This window comes from Hemitrygon akajei, chromosome 7, assembly GCF_048418815.1.
Source record: "Hemitrygon akajei chromosome 7, sHemAka1.3, whole genome shotgun sequence".
NCBI classification, from domain to species: Eukaryota; Metazoa; Chordata; class Chondrichthyes; order Myliobatiformes; family Dasyatidae; genus Hemitrygon; species Hemitrygon akajei.
The window spans coordinates 136,371,164-136,392,600 of NC_133130.1; the positions used below are offsets into that span (position 1 = coordinate 136,371,164).

Consider the following 21,437-nt stretch of genomic DNA (forward strand, 5'->3'; position numbering starts at 1 on the left):
TTAATTGTAGTTCTTCCCTCAGTTTGGCCTATTGGACAAAGTGAGGGAAGCATTATTGTGTATTTGGTTCATCTTGTCAGGATAAAATTTTGCTGCTAAAAATTGTTTTAGCAGGATCATTTCCTTTGTTTCTGGATGTCTCTATAAAGCAGTTTGCATTTAAGTTATTTAGTCTTGGTAGGAATAACAAGTGTCACTTTGAACATTTGTCAAAGTTGGTATTTATGTGTAGAAGGTGAAACATGGCAAACTCAACTGTGTGTCAGGATACAGGATCAACATAGATAAAACCCAATTACTTTCATATAACTATAGCCCACCAAGAGAAATTGAAAGTAGATATTCCTGGGCATGGCAAACAGAGTCTTTCAAATACTTGGGCATCATTATGCCACAAAATTTGGCAAAATTATCAGAATGCAAGTATCAGCCTATATATAAAAAATTAAGGAAGATATAACAAGATGGAACCTAATTCCTTTTTTTTAGTCTCAGTTCAAGGATTGAATCTATTAAAATGAATATACTGCCCAGACTATTATATCTCTTTCAGACCCTACCAATACAGATTAATCAAAATCAATTCAATGAATGGAACAAAATGTTATCAAGATATATTTGGCAAGGTAAAAGGCCTAGAGATTGTCTCAAAACTTTGCAATTAGCCAAGGAAAAAGGGGGATGGGGCCTACCTTCTCCTAGAAATAATTATTTTGCAGCACAGTTGAGAGCTGTGACGTGTTGGTGCAACCCATCATATGACATTCAATGGAAAAACATTGAGGAGGGGATACTTCCCATCCCCATACAGGCAATTTTGGCTGATAACAACCTACAAAGGTACATAAATACTATTGATAACCCATGGGTGAAATGGACTCTTAAAATATGGAAAACTATTATAAAAGAATATAAACTAGAGGGAAATATTCCAATTCTTAAATGGTGTGCATATAGCTCAGATTTTACGCCGAATAAACTGGATGCTAGATTTAAGGACTGGACAGCTATATAATGAAAGAAGGAACACTGTTCAGTTTTGAAATGCTTAAAGAGAAACGCTTATTAGAAAAACAAGCCATTTATCGGTATTTACAGATGCAACAATATGTTAATAGGACAGTTAAAAATGTAACCAAGGCAAGTACATGTTTGATAGAGCTATTTAGAAAAGCATATAATTCAGATAACGGTAGTAGAATCATTTCAAGCGTGTATAAGGGTTTGTCAAATCTTAAAACACATTCAACTTCATATATTAAAACAAATGAGAGAAGGAAAGAGGGATAATTATATCTGAGGAAGAAATTACAATAATATGGAGGTATCAATGGAAGTGTACTAGTTCACAGAAATGGAGGGAGTTCGGATAGAAAAACTTGATAAGATATTTTATTACACCGTCTCAGAAATCCCATTATGATAGTAACCTCCCTGTTTGTGGAAATCAAAATGCAAACCATTATCATATTTTCTGGGAATGCTCCGTTATCAAAGACTATTGGAGTAGGATACACAATGCCCTACAAGCCATCTTTAAATGTGAAATACCCTTAGAAAGTAAGACCATATGTTTTGGGTATATACCTCAAGAATGGTTGAAAATGAATATACTGCTGGTGGCTGGTAAAAAGACTTACTAGGAAATGGTTATCACAGGAGAGCCCAACCTTAAATGCATGGATGGAAATTACAATGGACATTTACAAAATGGAGAAGATAACAGCATCTATTAATCATAAGTTGGAACAATTTGATTCATACTGGAAAAAATGGTTTAACTATTGAACACCTTCTCAGCCTGATTTTATTCTCACAAATCAATGAATATGTTGTTTTTTTAAAAAAAGATCACTCCCTACTTGTACGTAGGTTACTCCTTTCAATTGTTCTTTCTTTCCTCTCTTTTCTATAAGTGTATACCTCAGATAAATATTATGTGCAGATTTGTGGCATATATGACTATGATATACATGTACAATATCTGAAATACATCTTATGGAAATGTTTGTTTGATGATGAACTTTAAAAAATAAATTACAAAAAAAAGGAAATGGTAAAGATTGATTTTTAATATTAATGCAGCACACTATGTTTGGTTGTTCTAAATTAGCAAACTCTGTAACACCCATGCCATCTTCAAGGAGCTGTGCCTTAGGAAGATGGTGTCCATCATTAAGGATCCCCACCACTTAGGACATGCCCTCTTCACACTGTTACCATCGGGAAGGAAGCCTGAATACACACACTCTGCGATTCTGAAACAGCTTCTTCTCTGCCTTCCTAATTTCTAAATGGACATTGAGCTTATGAATACTACCTGACTACTTTTTTATTTCTGTTATCTTGTGCTACTTATTTTAACTTAACTATTTAAAATACATATATACACACACATACTTAATGTAACTCAGTTTTTTGTTTTTTTCTATATTTATTTAACATATTTCATTGTTCTGTTGCCGTAAAGTTAACAAATTTAATGACATATGTCGGTAATGTTAATTCTGATTCTGAACTTTATCTCTCTCACTCCATAATTTGTCACATAAAACTATTTTATAAAGGTAACTTCATTTCTGGGTTTATTTAAATTCAGAGAATATTTTCATCTCTCTGAATGGACCTAGTACATTATTGACCTTGCACTTGTGTACATACTGTTGTGAATATTAAAGTTGGTAGTACTTAATTTCAAATGATATTTGTAGAACCAGTTTAAGACTTTTTGCCAAAAATTGATAAATAATTGAATTTGTAGAATTTGTTTTCTTTCTTTGAAGTTGGAAAAGAATTTAAGCTTTAAAATTGTTCTCTTCCTATTTTTGTGGCACAGGAAGAGAATATTTGTTTGCATTGGGCAGCTTTCTCAGGATGTGTGGATATTGCTGAAATATTCCTGAATGCAAAATGTGATCTAACTGCAGTGAATATGCATGGTGATTCTCCTCTACATATCGCATCAAGGGAAAATCATTATGAATGTGTCGTGTGAGTATTAAAATACTTTTGTGTGTGACTGGTATTTGTAATAAATATTTGTGAATTCTGAACTCAATAATATTGACATAAATTATCAGAGCAAGTTTCTGTATGATAGGAATTCAAGGTTAATTTTTACTGTCTGCACATGCCCAGAGCTGTGGCACATTTTCATGTAGCCCCTTTCAGTATACACCTCGTTGACCACACTCACCGCACCCATAACATACATAACTGCAGCATTCAGGATAGGGAAGATCCCAGTGCACTTTTCATTGATTGGTAGTGAGCTTTATGATGGACAAAAATTAATTCTTCCAAATTCTGTGTGTTTTCTGATCATTATTCTTATAGTCCCTGCAATAATATTGTGCACCAGTACTGCAATTGCAGTCAGATAACTTGCAGAAGTTTGACGACTAAGGTATGAACACATTGTTTTGGCTGATTGTATCCTTTTGAAGTAAATTTGGTCTCCTTTGCAGCGGCCCTTACTTCATTACACATTCACTTATTCTTACCCAAATACATTAAAGTTTGCTGTTTAATTTTAAAATTATATCATAGCTAATCCTTTCTGGAAGTACAAGATAAATTGAATAACAGTATAACTTCTTAAGACCATAGTAGTTTCATCTCTAATCTAAAAGTATCAACAGTAACCAATTTTTTTTTTTCTTTTCCACTCAGGGAAACTATTCTTTACATTACACTGTGCAAAGTTTATCTGTTTTTGTAGTCCTTTGGGAATATTTTCATAGAAATTATCTGTGGTGGCTGTGGGGGGAGAAAATAAAAGTTGTTATTTGAAGAATAACTTCCAAGACTCATTCATCACTAGAGCCACTGTTCTATACTTTTACAACTCTTGGTGCAGAAAAACTCCATTTTGAAAAAGTGTAGAATATTGAACGTTACAGCATAGTACAGTCCCTTTGGCCCATAATGTTGTTCTGCCTTTTTAACTTATTCTAAGATCAATCTGACCCTGCCCTCTCAGATAGCCCTCCATTTTCTTAATATCCATGTGTTTATCTGAGTCTCTTAAATACCCCGAATGCGTCTGCCTCTGCCATCACTTCTGACTGAATGTTCCATGTACCCAACACTCTCTGTGTAAAGAATTTGCCTTTAACATCACCCCCTGTATGTTTTCCTCCATTCACCTTAAAATGATGCCCCCTTGCATTATACGTCAGTTTTTCTAATCTGGTGAAATAGCTCCAAATTTTGTTAAGCACCAAACCAGTTATGGGAAATCAAATTCAGGGTTATATGGTTTATAAATATTGATTTGTAACTAGATAACATGGGTAATACTTGTAGAATGATGCATTATATAAATAATTCTCCATGGAAATATACTTAATTGCAATTGAACTGTATTTCAAGGATATTCTGGCAATAAATCTGCTTGCAATTGTACATATTTAGGCTTTTCCTTTCACGTGGTGCTGCTGTTAACATTAAGAATAAGGAAGGTGAGACTCCACTTGAATGTTCAAGCCTGAATTCACAAGTCTGGGTTGCATTACAAGTGAACAAAAAACTGAAGCAAGCATCGGCTAATAAGCTTACCCAGGTTGAGAAGCTAGTTAGTAGGTATGATATAGTAAATTTCCCTATTTCTTTTGTAATTTTCTTTACATATTTTAATATGAATGTATTTGAGTTTCCTGTTTGAAAGACCACCGTCTGTACATTCACCTTATTAAAGGCCACTACATGCATACACCATATTTGAACTTGTCTTGGGCACCACCACCAATATTATGTTAATTCTTAACTTGCAATTTTGGACAAAGCCTACAAGATAAATTAATTACATTAAAAGTAAATCTTGTTTATTTGTGATATTGTATTCTCTATTGTATGTACTTGCATTGAATATTTTATTTATATAGTAAGGAGATAACAGGCAGGATTGATGAAGGAGAATCAGTAGATGTTATTTACTTGGATATTCAGGATGCCTTTGACAAGGTGCCTCACATGAGAGCCCATACTATTACAGGAAAGATATTAGCATGGACAGAAGATTGGCTGACTGGTAGAAGTCAAAGAATAGGAATAAAAGGGGACTTTTATGCTGTATACATGAATTTCAGTACAGCTATCAGCCTGGTCACTTGTGGTAGGCTGGTCCAGAAGATTGGTATCTTGGAGACTTGGTAGATATGATTCAGAAGCATCTAGACCTTAGACAGGATAATGGTGAAGAGATGTTATTCTGACTGGAGGTCTGTGGCCAGTTGTGTTTTGCAGGGCCAAGTAAGTACTGGGTCTTTTGTCTGATAAATCAATATAATTAGTTTTGATGAAAATGTAGACATGAGAGTCTACAGATACTGTAACCTTGTGTTAAGCTGGGTGAAAATGTAGGTGGACTGATTAGTAAGTGTGCAGATAAGTATATTTGGTTGACTGTAGAGAGAAAGGTTGCTAAAGGATTTGGCAGGATATAAACAACTTAGAACTGTAGGCCAAGAAATGGAGCTTAATGTTGACAAGTGTGAGGTGTTGCATGTTGAGAAATCAAAGTTAAGATGGAAGTTTACAATAAATTGCAGGACCCTGGGGAGCATTCATGTACAAAGGAATCTCTGAAATTACTAACATAAATAGATAGGGTGGTTGAGAAGACTATGGCATATTTTTCTTCATAGGTCACGGTCTTTAGTACATGAAAGTTGAGAGATCATTGTGCAGTTGCATGAAGCTTCAGGTCATTATCTGAATAGACAGCAAGTGTAAAAGTGTTGCTTGGATATTTTAAGTTAATGCTATGTGATTTGTTGCATCACATCTTTCGGCAGAGTGTGAATCCTCTGCATCTTGTTTTTCCAGGTAGTATTTTCACTTCTTTTCATTGTTCACATTGTTTATTAGTCAGAGTTCTTTTTGTAAAAACAATTGCTTTTTGATCCTCAAAAACAGAGATATTGGTAGAGGATATGAACCTGTACCAATTCCATGCGTCAATGGAGTGGATGATGAACCTTGTCCAAATGACTATAAATATGTTTCCCAAAATTGTGTAACCTCTCCAATGAACATTGACAGGAACATCACACATCTGCAGGTATGTCCAAAGGAAGATGAATCTCTGCAATGTTGATTTAAAGTGTTATATTTCTGAGACATGCTAAATAATTGTGGGATTAATGTAAGCCACTAACTCTTTTAATTACCGCCATGGCAAACAATGAAACTAAATTCAGTAGAAATCTGCATTACCTGCAGAATATAAATGATTTCTCGACTGGGAAATAAACCAGACTGGCTTAAGTGTGACTTCTGTCACAGTGTGAAGTTGACTTAATGTTTTGGGATACAAAAGATGGACAGTACAATTTGCCCTGTGATAATAATAATCACAAATAAAAAATAAAAAATAAATTGACAAAATAATAAAAAGAATGTTAAAAGGCATAAATCAATCGGCAGCTTGTAGCAAAATACATGCAGCTGGAGGAACTTAAAGGTCAAGCAGCATCTATACGATAGTCGACATTTCAAATTACATCAGGATCTGAAACATCGAGTATCCCTTTTCATCCACAGTTACCATTTGACCCACTGTGTTCCTTGAGCAGAGCATCTGCAGTCTCTTGTGTCTCTTCAGCTTCTAGTAAAACTAATAGAAACAAATTCTTACCCAGTCATTTGAGTTTTATATAGATTTTGTTACTGGAGTTCTCGATACAGTGTTGTTCTCCCAATGATCTACTTTCATCATAAGGTTAGAAATGAGAATATTTCCTGTTGACTGACTCTGTTCAGTTCCATTTATAATTTCTCGGATATGAAGCAGTCCCTGAATCTCTGCATCTATCACTGAAAATTGAGCTAAAAGTGGGAAGTAAAATCTATAGCACACAATTTGGTGTACTACATTGAGCAAATAATTTTATCAAATAATATAAAATTTGACTAGCACCTCTTAACCAGTGAATAGCATTACTGGGGTTGAATTCCCCACGATCAACATCTAGTATGTTACCATTTAACTGGTCCAGCCAGATAAACATTATGGTGAGTGACTTCCATTTATTCCTTCCTCATTGCTGTCAACAATAATAATGTATCCATTTATATAGCAACTCGAGATGCTCAGAAGACCTATCAACTAAATGAATTTGATGTAAAGACATTTAAGGAGATATTAAGGCATAAAAATTGCTTAAAGAAGTATGGTTTATGCAGCAGCTTAAAATTATGAAAAGTGAACAGGTAGAGCTGTTTTGAGGAGCAGTTCCTGAGCTAAATACCTTGGTATTTGAAGACATGAAGTATGGAGAGGTGAAGTTCTAGAATGCGTGTGAGGGTTTAGGTTGCAAAGAATTGTAGTGTTGGGGGGGTAGGGCAAAAACTTGGAGAAATTAGGAAGAGAATTTTAAGTACGAGGCGTTGCTTAATCTTTTCCCATGTGGATCAAATTCAAAGTGATTAAGCAAGATTTGGTATGAGTGTATGAGCATCAGATTTCTTTTATGACCTCTAGTTTATGAAGTGTTTTTGACTCCAAATTCACGGGAGTTGCCTGGGAATACATAGGAATAGTCAAGGCCCAAGGTAAGACAGGCACAGATGAGGTTTACAGTAGTGAGACAAGGTGAATGTTGGGCAGTATTACAGAAGTGGGAATGTGTTTGTGTTGGCACACAGTTGAATTTCAAATCTTAACTCAAGGTCAGATGTGAGTTGCTGATTGTGCAAAGTCTGTGGTTTGTAAGGGACACAGAAGAGTGGCTTTGAACTTCCCAGACATTGTCTTGGGAAAAATTGTACTCAGAAACTATTAGGTCTTGCATAATAGTTTGATAGTTTACAGGCTAAAGAGGTCAAGCAAGCTGTCATCAAAATGTACGTGCTAACAAGTTCCATGTTTTCAAATGAAATTTCTAAGACCCAGCATGCAGGTGGGGGGGGGGGGGGTGGAAATTGATTCTTGGGAACACCAGCAGTAAATTTATGGATGCAAGTTGAAAAAGAGGCCATTACTGAGGATTTTTGCAGATGGGTCTAACGCTGGGACTAATTTTAGAAGTTTAGCCTGGAAGCATGATTTGTGGCTAAAGACCATGAGCACCTCACATTTGATGTTACCTGTAAGGGTAGAGGAGATGGAAGAGAATGATTAAATCAGTTAGATTTTTTGATCATGCTAAACCAGTTGCCATTATTATTCAAACCTGCTACATTTTGACTTAAGGGATTAGTGATCCCTTTTAGCAAGAGTAGCAGCCGAGTAAGAAAATCATGGTTTCTTAAGGGAACCAAGACAACAGTGGCAAAAACAAAGTTTAGATTTTGGCAGGTGGAGATCAAAGACTAGATTCCTTAGATTTTGAAATCACACATCCCTTTGCCAGCTGGCAAACGTTCAGGTAAGGAAAAAAACTGTTGGTGGTAAAGGGTCTGTGTGTGACAAGCAACACTAGAAAGTGAACAGAGATAAACTGTAAATGATTGAGGTAATGGAAAAATAGCCACATGATAATGTAGCATCAAGTGGGTGGCAGTCAGAGGATAGATTTACTTAGAAGATTGAGGAAGGACAAACTAAAAGAGCAAGCCAGTTGTAAGAGTGTGGAATGTGAGTGAATGTTTTTACAAAACTAGGACGTAAAACCCACTTGACACTTAAATGTTAAGTCTTTCACTGGTGCATCATATCAGCACTATGCAGCACATCAGGATTTCTTCAACAATATCTCTCAAACTTGCACCCTGTACTAACTTGAGGGACATAGGCATTAGGCTTCTCCTTAAAGTCTCACTGTCATGACTTGGAAATGCATTGTTTTTGCTTTGACGCAGTCAAAAATCCTGAATCAACTTGCCTGACAATATAGATTGTAGTACCTTTACTAGAGAAACTGCATTTGTTCAACATTATAGTTCCTGTGAAGGAAAAGCAATAATAGTTGCACAGCTTGTTTAGTAGATGACCAATATAATAGCACGTTATGTCCATGTTTACTCCTGAAAATTATATGTTAATGAAAAAGATGGCGGAAATAAACTGTCAGCAGTTGATGTAATGCATCTTCTCACTTGATTCCTTAGCTCCAATGGTGTCCTTGGGTAGCTAAAACAAAAATTAATGGGAAGAAAAAATATTTTAATGGTTCAGTCTAGAATTCAGTATCAGAGTTATTGCTGTTACAGACTTTCCAAAGGTGCTACTTGATATGCAAAAATGTGCGGTGACTTTTTTTTATAAATCACATTTGGCACTATTGAAGGTCATTATTATATCTGTCTAAATGTGATCGTGCTTGAAACCTACTGAATTTTCTGAAGTTTAGCTGATTATTGATTTTCAAAGGTTCCTCTTCAGTTTGCGTATAAGGAGAAGGTGGGAGTGGAGGATGCTATCACGTATTTGCTGCACAAATCCCTCTCTCACCTGGATGGGGTCAGTGGTGCTGTGAGGATTACATTCCTGGACTTCTCTAGTGCCTTTAACACCATCCAGCCCAAGACCTTAAGGCACAAACTAACGGAGATGGGAGTAGACTCTCACATGGTGGATTGGATAGTGGACTACTTGACAGATAGACCTCAGTATGTGCGGTTGGGAGACTGTAGGTCTGACACGGTGGTCAGCAGCACAGGAGCGCCGCAGGGGACCGTGCTCTCTCAGGTCCTGTTTACCCTGTACACATCAGACTTCCAATATAACTCGGAGTCCTGCCATGTGCAGAAGTTCGCTGATGACACGACCATAGTGGGGTGTGTCAGGAATGGACAGGAGGAAGAGTATAGGAAACTGATACAGGACTTTGTGATATGGTGCAACTCAAACTACCTGCGTCTCAATATCACCAAGACCAAGGAGATGGTAGTGGACTTTAGGAGATCTAGGCCTCATATGGAGCCAGTGATCATTAATGGAGAATGTGTGGAGCAGCTTAAGACCTACAAGTATCTGGGAGTACAGTTAGACGAGAAGCTAGACTGGACAGCCAACACAGATGCCTTGTGCAGGAAGGCACAGAGTCGACTGTACTTCCTTAGAAGGTTGGCGTCATTCAATGTTTGTAGTGAGATGCTGAAGATGTTCTATAGGTCAGTTGTGGAGAGCGCCCTCTTCTTTGTGGTGGCGTGTTGGGGAGGCAGCATTAAGAAGAGGGACGCCTCACGTCTTAATAAGCTGGTAAGGAAGGCGGGCTCTGTCGTGGGCAAAGTACTGGAGAGTATGACATCGGTAGCAGAGCGAAGGGCGCTGAGTAGGCTACGGTCAATTATGGAAAACCCTGAACATCCTCTACATAGCACCATCCAGAGACAGAGAAGCAGTTCAGCGACAGGTTGCTATCGATGCAATGCTCCTCAGACAGGATGAAGAGATCAATACTCCCCAATGCCATTAGGCTTTACAATTCAACCGCCAGGAGTAAGATATGTTAAAGTGCCGGGGTTAGGACTCAATGTATTTAAGTAAACTACTTAAGAACTTTTAAAAAGCTATTATTAATGCTTTTTGAGAGGGTGATTTTAGATGCATATCATATTTTTACTGAGTTAAGTATTGTATGTAATTAGTTTTGCTACAATAAGTGTATGGGACATTGGAAAAAATGTTGAATTTCCCCATGGGGATGAATAAAGTATCTATCTATCTATCTATCTAAAAGGTATATTTAATATCAGAGAAATGTATACAATATACATCCTGAAATGCTTTTTCTTCGCAACCATCTACAAAACCGGAGTGCCCCAAAGAATGAATGACAGTTAAATGTATGTGCAAAAATAAAACACACCCGCTACCAGCACTCAAGCGTGAGCAAAGCAATAGCAAAACCACAGACTTGCAGTTACCCCAGAAACTACATTGTTCACCTGATAATTTGACATGCTGCAGTCTCTCTCCCCCTCCCCCTCCCTCTCCCAATAAGGGAGAAAGAGGTGACTCCATTCCATTTTCCAACGAGCAGGAGAGATAAACAACTTGCTGGTTTATGATGTTAAAAGTCCGTTATGTCACTTTTTTCAAGCTCTGTGCCTGGAGATTGCAAAGATCCCGGGCCCCCAGGCACACAGCAGATGTTCCGACCCCCCCCAACGACAAACGGATCTCCTGTGGCGACACCGACCCTTGATTCGCCCATCTTCAGTTACTCGAGATCCTAGGCTTCTGACACCGTGCCAAAATCTTAGGCCGAGACTTTGGCATGCCGAATAGCAGCCGATTGCGGAACCCCGAGAGCGGATCCCATTCCCACAAAGAACCGCAGTCAGTGTGTAACTCCAGGTCAGGGTCTTCAAAAGAACCCTGAAAGGAAAAAATATAAGATATTAAAGATGGAAAAGGACTGTTTTCAAAGATGCAAGTAAAGGAGTTGCTGTTGGGTGCCTTAACTACTTAGCTCTGCAATGATTTCAAGTATCATGTCAGAACAAGGATAAAAATAATTTTATTTTCTATTAATTAATTTTAGGCAGAGCTGACTTTAATTGCTAAAGACAATAATTGGTTTAAAGCTAAATCTTTAAATAATATTTCATGCAACTTAAGTAACAATGAATTTTTCACTTCATCTGCATTTGCACATTTTTGATTTTGGTAGAGAGGTTTTGAGATGGATTTTATTATCTCAGCTAAAGAAGGTTCAGATCCCATGCATTTGAAGGAAGGTTGATTGGCTATTGTTTGATTTACAAAGTAGATGTTCATCACTTTTTAATTCAGAAGTACCACCTTGGACCAATTTGTTAATAAAATCAACACAAATTTGAACTATTATTTCTTCAAAGTTACACTGTAATACTCCAAGCAGTCTGAAATAAAATAATATATAGGTCCTTAGTTTTCCAGTCTACTGTTTGAATACTATTAAGCTTTTATGCTCTTGATGTCTGTAGAACCACCTCCATTGCAGAGTTGAACAATCTTTTACATACATCTCACATTGATTATTATTTGTTATGGGAAAACTGTTACCTCTTTTCCTGCATCATGCATAGCTGTGCAGTGGATTTAAAGATTTTTCAAGATGAAATTCTAGTCTTTTATTTTCTTTTGGAAGACATTTTCACACTGGCAGGATAAGTCAGTTCATGGTGGAATAGTTAGTAGCGAGTTCTAAGTTTTGTATTCTTAAAACGTTTGGGTAGGGAGTGCAATAGAAATTGATATTCAAAATATTTTCAGAAATGGATCATAACAATTACAGAAAATTAAGTGTCATCCTATGGTAGAGGCCACCCAAAGATTTGTGGCTAATGGTAAATTGTTTTATTATTATGTATAATTATGTATTATGTATTATTATGGAAGGGCATCCAGGACATCACCAATTACAGGACAACATCACCTGACTGTGCTGGTGATGCCTCCCTCCCAGATGCGCTGAATAACTTCTACGCCCGTTTTGAGGTGGAAAATGACGTGGCGGCGAAGAAGTCCACCCCTCCTACAAATGACCAGATGCTGTGTCTCACTGTGGCCGATGTGAAAAGAACCCTGTGTGGGGTCAACCCACGGAAGGCTGCTGGACCAGACAACATTTCTGATAGAGTGCTCAGAGGATGTGCAGACCAGCTAGCAGATGTTCTCACTGACATCTTCAACATCTCCCTGAGCAGCGCCACCATTCCAACATGCTTGAAGGCCACCACCATCGTCCCCGTGCCGAAGAAGTCTTCAGTGTCCTGCCTAAATGACTACCATCCCATTGCACTTACATCCATCATCATGAAGTGTTTTGAGAGTCTCATCATGAGGTATATGAAGACCCTGCTTGCCCCCCTCACTGGACCCCCTGCAGTTTGCGTACCGTCCCAACCACTCAACAGATGACACCATTCCCACCACCCTCCACCTGGCCCTAACCCACGTGGACAAAAAAGACACATACGTTTGAATGCTGTTCATAGACTTCAGTTCAGCATTCAACACAATCATCCCTCAGAAACTGATTGGAAAGCTGAGCCTACTGGTCCTGAACACCTCCCTCTGCAACTGGATCCTAGACTTCCTGACTGGGAGATCTCAGTCAGTCCGGATCGGGAGCAGCATCTCCAACACCATCACACCAAGCACGGGGGCCCCCCAGGGCTGTGTGCTCAGTCCACTGCTGTTCACTCTGCTGACCCCCGACTGTGCTGCAACACTCAGCTCAAACCACATCATCAAGTTTGCCGATGACACGACCGTGGTGGGTCTCATCAGCAAGAACAGCGAGTCAGCTTACAGAGAGGAGGTGCAGCGGCTAACAGACTGGAGCAGAGCCAACAACCTGTCCCTGAATGTGAACAAAACAAAAGAGATGGTTGTTGACTTCAGGAGGACACGGAGCAACCACTCCCCGCTGAACATCGATGGTTCCTCGGTAGAGATCGTTAAGAGCACCAAATTTCTTGGTGTTCATCTGGCGGAGAATCTCACCTGGTCCCTCAACACCAGCTCCATAGCAAAGAAAGCCCAGCAGCGTCTCTACTTTCTGCGACAGCTGAGGAAAGTCATCTCCCACCCCCCCCATCCTCATCACATTCTACAGGGGTTGTATTGAGAGTATCCTGAGCAGCTGCATCACTGCCTGGTTCGGAAATTGCACCATCTCGGATCGCAAGACCCTGCAGCAGATAGTGAGGTCTATGTAGCAATTTCTTCTCCCAAGCTATCAGACTCCTCAATATCCAAAGCCTGGACTGACACCCTCTACTATGCCTATTGTCTTGTTTATTATTTATTGTAATGCCTGCACTGTTTTGTGCACTTTATGCTGTGGTCTGTAGTCTAGTGTAGTTATTTTTTTTCTCTCTGTGTTGTCTTTTACGTGGTTTAGTCTAGTTTTTGTACTGTGTCATGTAACACCATGGTCCTGAAAAAACGTTGTCTCATTTTTACTATGTACTGTACCAGCAGTTATGGTCGAAATGACAATAAAAAGTGACTTGAGTTGATACTAAGGTACAGTGGAAAAGCTTGTTTTGCATACTATTCAAACAGGTTGATTCATTAGAATGGCGCATCAGATAGTACAGGGTCAAATAATAAGTGTACACAATGAATGATAGGGCGCTGAAGAATGTGATAGAACAGGGATCTGGGAATACAGAGCCATAATGCCTTGAAAGTAGTGTCACAGGAAGATGGAGTTGAAAGAGAGCTTTTGGCACATTGGGCTTCATAATTCAAAGTATTGAGCACAGGAGTTGGGATGGTACATTTATTTATTTAAAGATTCAGCCTGGAATAGGGCCTTCGAGCCGTGCTGCCCAGCAACCTTCCGATTTAATCACAATTTACAATGACCAGTATGTCTTTTAACAATGGGAAGAAACCAGACGACACAGAGAAAACCCACGCATTTCATAGGGAGGAAGTACAGACTTCTTACGGAGGGCGCTGGGATTGTAATCTGATCTCCGACGCCCAAGCTGTAATAGCATTGCACTAGCCACTATACTTGAAGTTGCATAACGTTTTGTTGAGCCATATTTGGAGTGTTGTGTGCATGGTTGGGAAGAGTATGGAGGGCTATGGTTCAGGTGTGGGTCAAAGGGAATAAATCGAATAACAGTTTGGCTAGTTGGGCTGAAGGGATTGTTTCTGTACTGTACAACTATATGACTAATGAAGTATTAGAGTTACAAAGAACGTACGCTGCAAGTATACAATCTGTTTCAAGGTCATAATGAAGTAGATTATGAAGTCAAGAGTCCATATTAACATACTAGGAAATCATTCAATAGAGTTAAATCAGTGGGATAGAAGCTGTCTTGACCGTGGTGATACATGCTTTAAGGTTTTTATATTTTCTGCCTCATTGTAGGAGAAAGTGAAGAGAATGCCTGTACTGGCTGTGGTTTTTCATTATTTTGCTGCTTTACCAGCGCAGAAATAAGTATAGAAAGAGTCCATTTAAAAACGCAAACACGAGGAAATCTGCAGATGCTGGAAATTCAAGCAACACACACAAAATGCTGTTGGAAAGCAGCAGGCCAGACAGCATCTGTAGGAAGAAGTACAGTCGACGTTTTGGGCCAAGACCCTTTGTTAGTCCTGACGAAAGGACTTGGCCTGAATCATCGACTGTACTTCTTCCTGTAGATGCTGCCTGGCCTGCTGCATAGCATTTTGTGTGTGTTGCTAGAAAGAGTCCATAGCTGGTTTCCATAATGTGCTGAGCTGTATTGACAATTGTCTGCAGTTTCTTGTAGCCATGGGCAAAGCAAATGCCATACCAAATCGTTGATGCATCTGGCTAGGTTGCTTTTTATGGTGAATAAATGAAAATAATGTTCAAAGGGGGCATGCAAAATTTCTTTAGGTTACTGAGAAAGGTGAGCTGATGACCTTTCTTGGCCATGGTGTCAACGTGGTTGGATCAGGACAGGTTATTGGTGATGTTTGCTCCTATGTAATGTTTTTGGAAATATGATGGTAAAATAATATTTAAAATTATAGTTATTTGAAGCTACTGTGACAAATTTCCATCTGTTTATTTTTACTATTGTGTTTACTATAGTTTTATGCAGGTTTCTGTGTGTAGCACACCTTTAAATTACAGATTGAAGAGTGAATTGGAATAAATTGTTCGTATTTCGCCGTAATGTTGGGGATCTCAGGAGGAAACTAAGGTGTATTATTCACTGAGCATTTCTGGTGGAACTCAACATTCACTTGCATGCTGGGTCCAGCTATCCTTAAGTCTTCTCCCATTAGCTATTTAATTGTGATCACAATTCCTGATGAGAAACAGTAGGTCTAAAGAGCTTTTGACTGATTCATTGATTTGGGGTTTATTAGCTCTGTCTGTTCACTGCTATTTTTGATGTTTAGCGTGCACAAAATTTTTCATTGTGGCTTTATCAGGTTGCCACTTTGTTTTAGATGCCACTTCTGGTATGATATTTTCTGTATTTCTCAGTGAATGACTGTCAGTTGTCTAGGTTGAAAATAGAATGAGGGATATGTTGGGTTGTGAAGCTAAAAATTAGTGAAACATATTTCTGCTTCTCTTGGTGATCCACAGAGCCTCCTATCTAGATGGCTAATTTTGAACTATCATGTCTGTCTATCTCATTGAGCATTATTGTACTGCCACATAGAGCGGAGGGTGACCTCGTCTCCGTAAGGACTGTGTGGTAGTCACTTATATCAGTCATCATCTGCAAAGGTAGATTATTGTGGACAAAGTTAATTAGAAATGAGGCTATATTTGAACCAAATGTCTGAGGAAAAAGTGATTGAAATACCTGATGCTATGCAATAGAATTTCCCAGATAAACTTAATTAGTAAATATGTAAAATTTAAAAATCCAAATGCAAAATACAATAAGCTAACTAACTTTTTACCAGATGCTGGTACATTTTAATAGATAATGAAATGTCTGAGAAAGATTAGAGTTTTTTAAAAAAAATTAAATGTTTTCATCTTATCTCATTAAGGAATTCTAATAATTAGTTACATAAGAATTTCATTTTTAATGCATTTATTTTCCCTGTTGAAATCTTTCTAACCACTTGTCTCATTTCAATGTACAGTACTGTTTTTGTGATGATGACTGCTCTTCCAGTGCCTGCATGTGTGGCCAACTAAGTATACGTTGCTGGTATAGCCAGGTAAGCAAGATAACTTCAGCTGTGAAAACTGATTTTTTTTCCCAGTCTGTAGAATCCTTCAGAGCATGGTTTCTCTAAAAGGTAAATGGAAAACACAGTATAATTCTCAATGCTACAAAGAAATTTAATTAAAGTTAATTTTTCACCATGAGGCAGTTTCTTCAGTTGAATAACTTGGAGCATTCAACTTAGTTAACAAACTTATTAAAGTTAAACAGTTAACACACACAAAATGCTGGTGGAACGCAGCAGGCCAGGCAGCATCTATAAGGAGAAGTACTGTCGACGTTTTGGACCGAGACCCTTCGTTAGGACTAACTGAAAAGAAAGATAGTAAGAGATTTGAAAGTAGGAGGGGGAGGGGAAAATGTGAAATGATAGGAGAAGACCGGAGGGGGTGGGGTGAAGCTGAGAGCTGGAAAGGTGATGGGCAAAAGGGATACAGAGCTGGAGAAGGGAAAGGATCATGGGATGGGACGCCTAGGGAGAAAGAAAGGGGGAGGGGAGCACCAGAGGGAGATGGAGAACAGGCAGAGTGATGGGCAGAAAGAGAGGGGGAAAAAGGAGAGGGGGAAAAAACTAAATATATCAGGGATGGGGTAAGAAGAGGAGGAGGGGCATTAACGGAAGTTAGAGAAGTCATTGTTCATGCCATCAGGTTGGAGGCTACCTAGCTGGTATGTAAGGTGGTGTTCCTCCAACCTGAGTGTGGCTTCATTGTGACAGTAGAGGAGGCCATGAGAGTTAAGCAGTTATCTTATTGTCAGAAGCACACACAAAATACTTTTGAAGATGGTATGAGAGGTACAAAATAATACAACCAAGAGTTAGGGAGAGGGAGCATGGTAAGGTTTAATGATTCCGTGGGACGAACATGCAATAAATGCAGGGTTAGGTATAGCAGGAGTGATCATTTTGAAAACAGTATAGACATACATTTGTGAGAGGGGCAATAGTCAGGGGGATAAGCAGATATTTTTGGATATGTGTGAGATTCTAGTGTTGTCTCCCAGGTGCCAGGTTCAAGGATGTCTCAGTGGCACTAAGCATTCTGAAAAGGGAGGGTGAACAGCCAAACATTATGGTCCATATTGGTATTAATGACGTGGGTGAGAAGAAAGTATGGTCCTGTGTAGAGTATTTGGAGAGTATGGTTGGGTATTTTTAAAATCTAGAAAAACTGCAAATCAAGAGGAATTGGTAATTGGTGCTATGAAAATAAAATGTATTTTTTACTGATCTTTCTAATCACAGTATCCTGGTCCTTATTCAGTCGAATGTGAAAGGTGTTTTAAGCAGTTAATGTTCTTCTCAGTTTTACAGAGTTTAAGCTCAACGCAGTGAATCTGACAGTTGTCATGATTTGTATTTTAAGGATGGGCGGCTTCTTCCGGAATTCAATATGCTGGAACCACCACTCATCTTCGAGTGTAACCATGCCTGTGGATGTTGGAGAACATGTAAAAATCGTGTGGTACAGAATGGAATCAGGTAAAGTGGGAGTTCCTGTTAGGACAGTGTAATACAGTGGGTGCCACAGTAGCATAGTACTTTGCGCAACGCTTTGCAGCCTGGGCGGTTCCAGAATTTGGAGTTCAGTTCTGGCACTGTTCTGTCAGCTGTCTCTGTACATCCTCCCCATGGAATACGTGGGTTTTCCTCAGGTGCTCCCGTTTTCTCTGCAGTCCAAAGACCTACTAAGTAGATTAATTGGTCATTGTAAATTGTCCCATGATTAGGTTAGAGGTAAATGGGATTGTGGGGTTTACTAGAGTGGTGTGGTTTGAGAGGCCGAAAGGACCTATTCCTTGCTGTATTGTTAAAATAAAAATAGTTAATGCTGTGGACAGCTTTTAAGCAAGTTTGGTAAGGACGCAGAGTACATGTAAAGTTGGGGGTGGGTTACATTTCCATCTGGAAGAGAAAGTACTTCAGTCAAGTAGGCATGGGTGTGATATAGCACATGGGAGGACTGGAAGACTAAATAGCATCTAGTTTAATGCAAAGGGACTGGTAAGAGAGACTAACTTAGAGCATTGATCAGTACATTGGAATGTGATATTTTTGTATTGGCTGAAATATGATGACTCAACATTATGTAATATAGAAGTTTCAAATAGTGACAGGTTAATGTAAAAGAGGAAGGAGAGTTCAATACTGGTTATCGTTGTATCACTTTATTGGTGAGGGAGGAGGTCTTAACAGGCTGTTCAGATGAGATTATGTATAGACCTTAAAAACAAGGTGGTGTAATTTTGTTGGGGGGTCTACTATAGACATCAACAGGATAAACTGACAAATCAGAGGTCTAAGAAGAACAGGTTGTAACAGAAGATTTCCTCTTCTCTCTTATTAATTGAAATCACCTTTGTGTGAAAGGATTAAACAGGTTGGAATTCTTAATGTGCATCCAGGAGAACTGTTGTTGTCTTGGTACATAGATAGTCTGGCTAGAGATGGAGTGGTGCTAGACCTAATTCTGGGGAGTGAAGCTTGGCAAGTAGATAAAACCCAGAATATGGGGTAAGCCTTTGGGCAGTACTGACCGAACTTGGTAAGTTTCAACATTTTCAGGAAATGGATAGGGTGGTTCATACAGTCTGAATTGGGGAAAGACTTAATGTAGTATCATTAAACGGGGCCTTACAAGCATAGACAGAGAGCAGCTACTTGCAGGTTAAGGGAAGTGGGAGTCTTTCAAAAGTGAAATAGAATTCAAGGCCAGCGTGTTGCTGTAAGGATGAAGATGGCAAGTTCAGGGAACCCTGCTTGTCAGAGAATACCAATGGTTTGATAAAGAAAAAGAAGGCATATAGTAGTTGTGGAGCACTGAAAATGGGAAGTTCTTCAGTGTTATGCACTGCTTAAAAAGGAATTAGTGCAAATAGGGCCATGAAGTACTACAGGCTGGTAACATAGAACATTACAGCACACTACAAGCCCTTCAGTCCAGATATTGTGCCAACCTTTTAACCTACCACAGGATCAATCTTAACCCTTCCCTTCTACATATATAGCCTTACATTTTTTTTCTGTCAGCCATGTACCTATCTAAGAGTTTTTTAAATGCCCGTAATATGTCTGCCTCTACCATCCCCTAAGTCCTTTGGCAATGATTGTAGTTTTCCTCTCTGGTCAATCACTGTCTATCAGACTGTCATGCTCCTTTGTTTCTGACCTTGTATGGTGATCCCTCTGGACATAGTAATGTAGTTAGGAGGTTTTGAACAGGTTATTTTTAAAGTTCCATTTCCAATGCCTTCCCAGAGTGGGGTGAACAGAGTGAATCCTAAATAGGGCTGTTCATTCGAGGGTTCAGCAAGCCAAGGGCTCTTTCTGCCTCAGTCCAAGAGTCCAGTGACAGAATCAAATGCCCACTGCCCAATGTGCTAGCTCATGACTATGGCCTTTCAGACCGCACAATCCTACCCCCCTACAGCACTTGCTGATTTTCATGGGACTTAATCCAGGATGTTATGGTAGATTCTCTTAATGGAGAATGTCTGTATGTGACTTTGTTTAGTGGGGAGGCTGAAGCCAGGCAGCCACCACCTGGTCCTTGACAGCTTGTGGTTAGGGTCCAAAGGCATGGAATACAAGATGATTGGGAGCCCTTCACTGCTGTAGCCTTCCTGTGGCTTCACTGCCATTGTGGTGGGTCTATCATCTTCTGCCAGCTCCACCATTGAAGTCTTTGTTGGATCACTCTTTGTCTGGAGCCTCCCCCTGGAGCTTACCACCATGGGTGACCCTAATAGGAGCTAAACTCCTGATAATATCACTTTCGAAATCTCAGGAACTCCGAAATCTCTCCATCATGACAATGTAATAATCTTCGGAGAAGTCCATCTGGCAGATGAAGGACAACTAAAGGAGGAGAAGGCCGGTTGCACCTTCTGGAAAGGGAAGGCAGCTGGCAAGCCCAGGATAAATGGTGTTGGGTTTGCAATAAAGAACCAGCCTGTCAGTCAACTCTCTGAGCTTCCCGTGGGGAACAGTGAACGTCCCATGGTGCTTGGTGCTTGCCAACAATCAGATGTCAATTAACTCTGATCCTACATAGGAATGAAAAAGAGGCCTCAGTGTTTGCCTCGATGCAACACTGTCAAGCATCCTCAAGGAAAAAAGATAATTCTCTTAGGGGACTTCAATGTCAGGGTCAGTCAGGACTTCAGCCATTGGAAGGGTACCATAGGAAAGGAAGGGTTCTGTTCAAATCCACCATCCTCAATACCTGCAAAAGCATCCTTGGGTACGTCCAGAATTGGTTTGATGATAATGACATTGAGATGGAACAAGTTTTCTTCAAGAAAAGGAAAGCCTTTTGTGCCTGACAGAATAACATCTGCAGCAAGGCTATAGGAGAAGCTTACTCCAGAGCCAAGGCAAGTGTGCAGCAGAGAGGAAGCTAAAAAATTCTTGGTGGACTGCAAAAGCTGATTAAACCAAAGTTCAGAGGATGGGAAGAACTTGCCAAAGGATCAGAAGGATATCAGCAGTCGAAGGAGAGAGCACTTTCAAGAACTTAACCACTGTTGAACCAAAGGCTACTAACTAAATTCTTCAGATACTGGTGAAAGAAGACTTGGGGAAACCCCTATGATATTTTCAGGAGCCTGCAAAGTAAAAAGCCACTGGTCCTGACAGGATCCCAGCAGAGATCCTCAAGGAAGGTGGACCAGCACTCCTGCACCTCATACATGCCCTGCTTCTGAAGGTCTAGGAAAGGGAACAACTGTCTTCAGTTCATTGGGATGCTCTAATAGTGACCATATTCAAAAAGGGAGATGAGGGAGATTGTAGTCGTTACAGAGGCATCTCGCATCTTGTCAACAACAGGGGAAGTTCTTGCACATATCCTTGACAACCA

The 21,437-nt window shown here is 39.3% G+C and overlaps 1 protein-coding gene across 10 annotated transcripts in view; it reads left to right on the forward strand.

Annotated features, from left to right (window-relative positions):
* The window catches only part of LOC140730957 (histone-lysine N-methyltransferase EHMT1-like), a 188,886-nt gene that overhangs the window by 135,127 nt on the left and 32,322 nt on the right, over positions 1–21,437 (forward strand). For 9 of the 10 annotated variants that reach the window (XM_073052060.1, XM_073052063.1, XM_073052065.1 and 6 more), the window contains 5 exons: positions 2,837–2,991; positions 4,417–4,584; positions 5,920–6,064; positions 16,490–16,567; positions 17,943–18,058. In XM_073052060.1, the coding sequence (XP_072908161.1) occupies positions 2,837–2,991; positions 4,417–4,584; positions 5,920–6,064; positions 16,490–16,567; positions 17,943–18,058 (662 nt within the window). The remainder of the gene's footprint in view (positions 1–2,836; positions 2,992–4,416; positions 4,585–5,919; positions 6,065–16,489; positions 16,568–17,942; positions 18,059–21,437) is intronic. The other variant, XM_073052068.1, reaches the window with a different exon arrangement.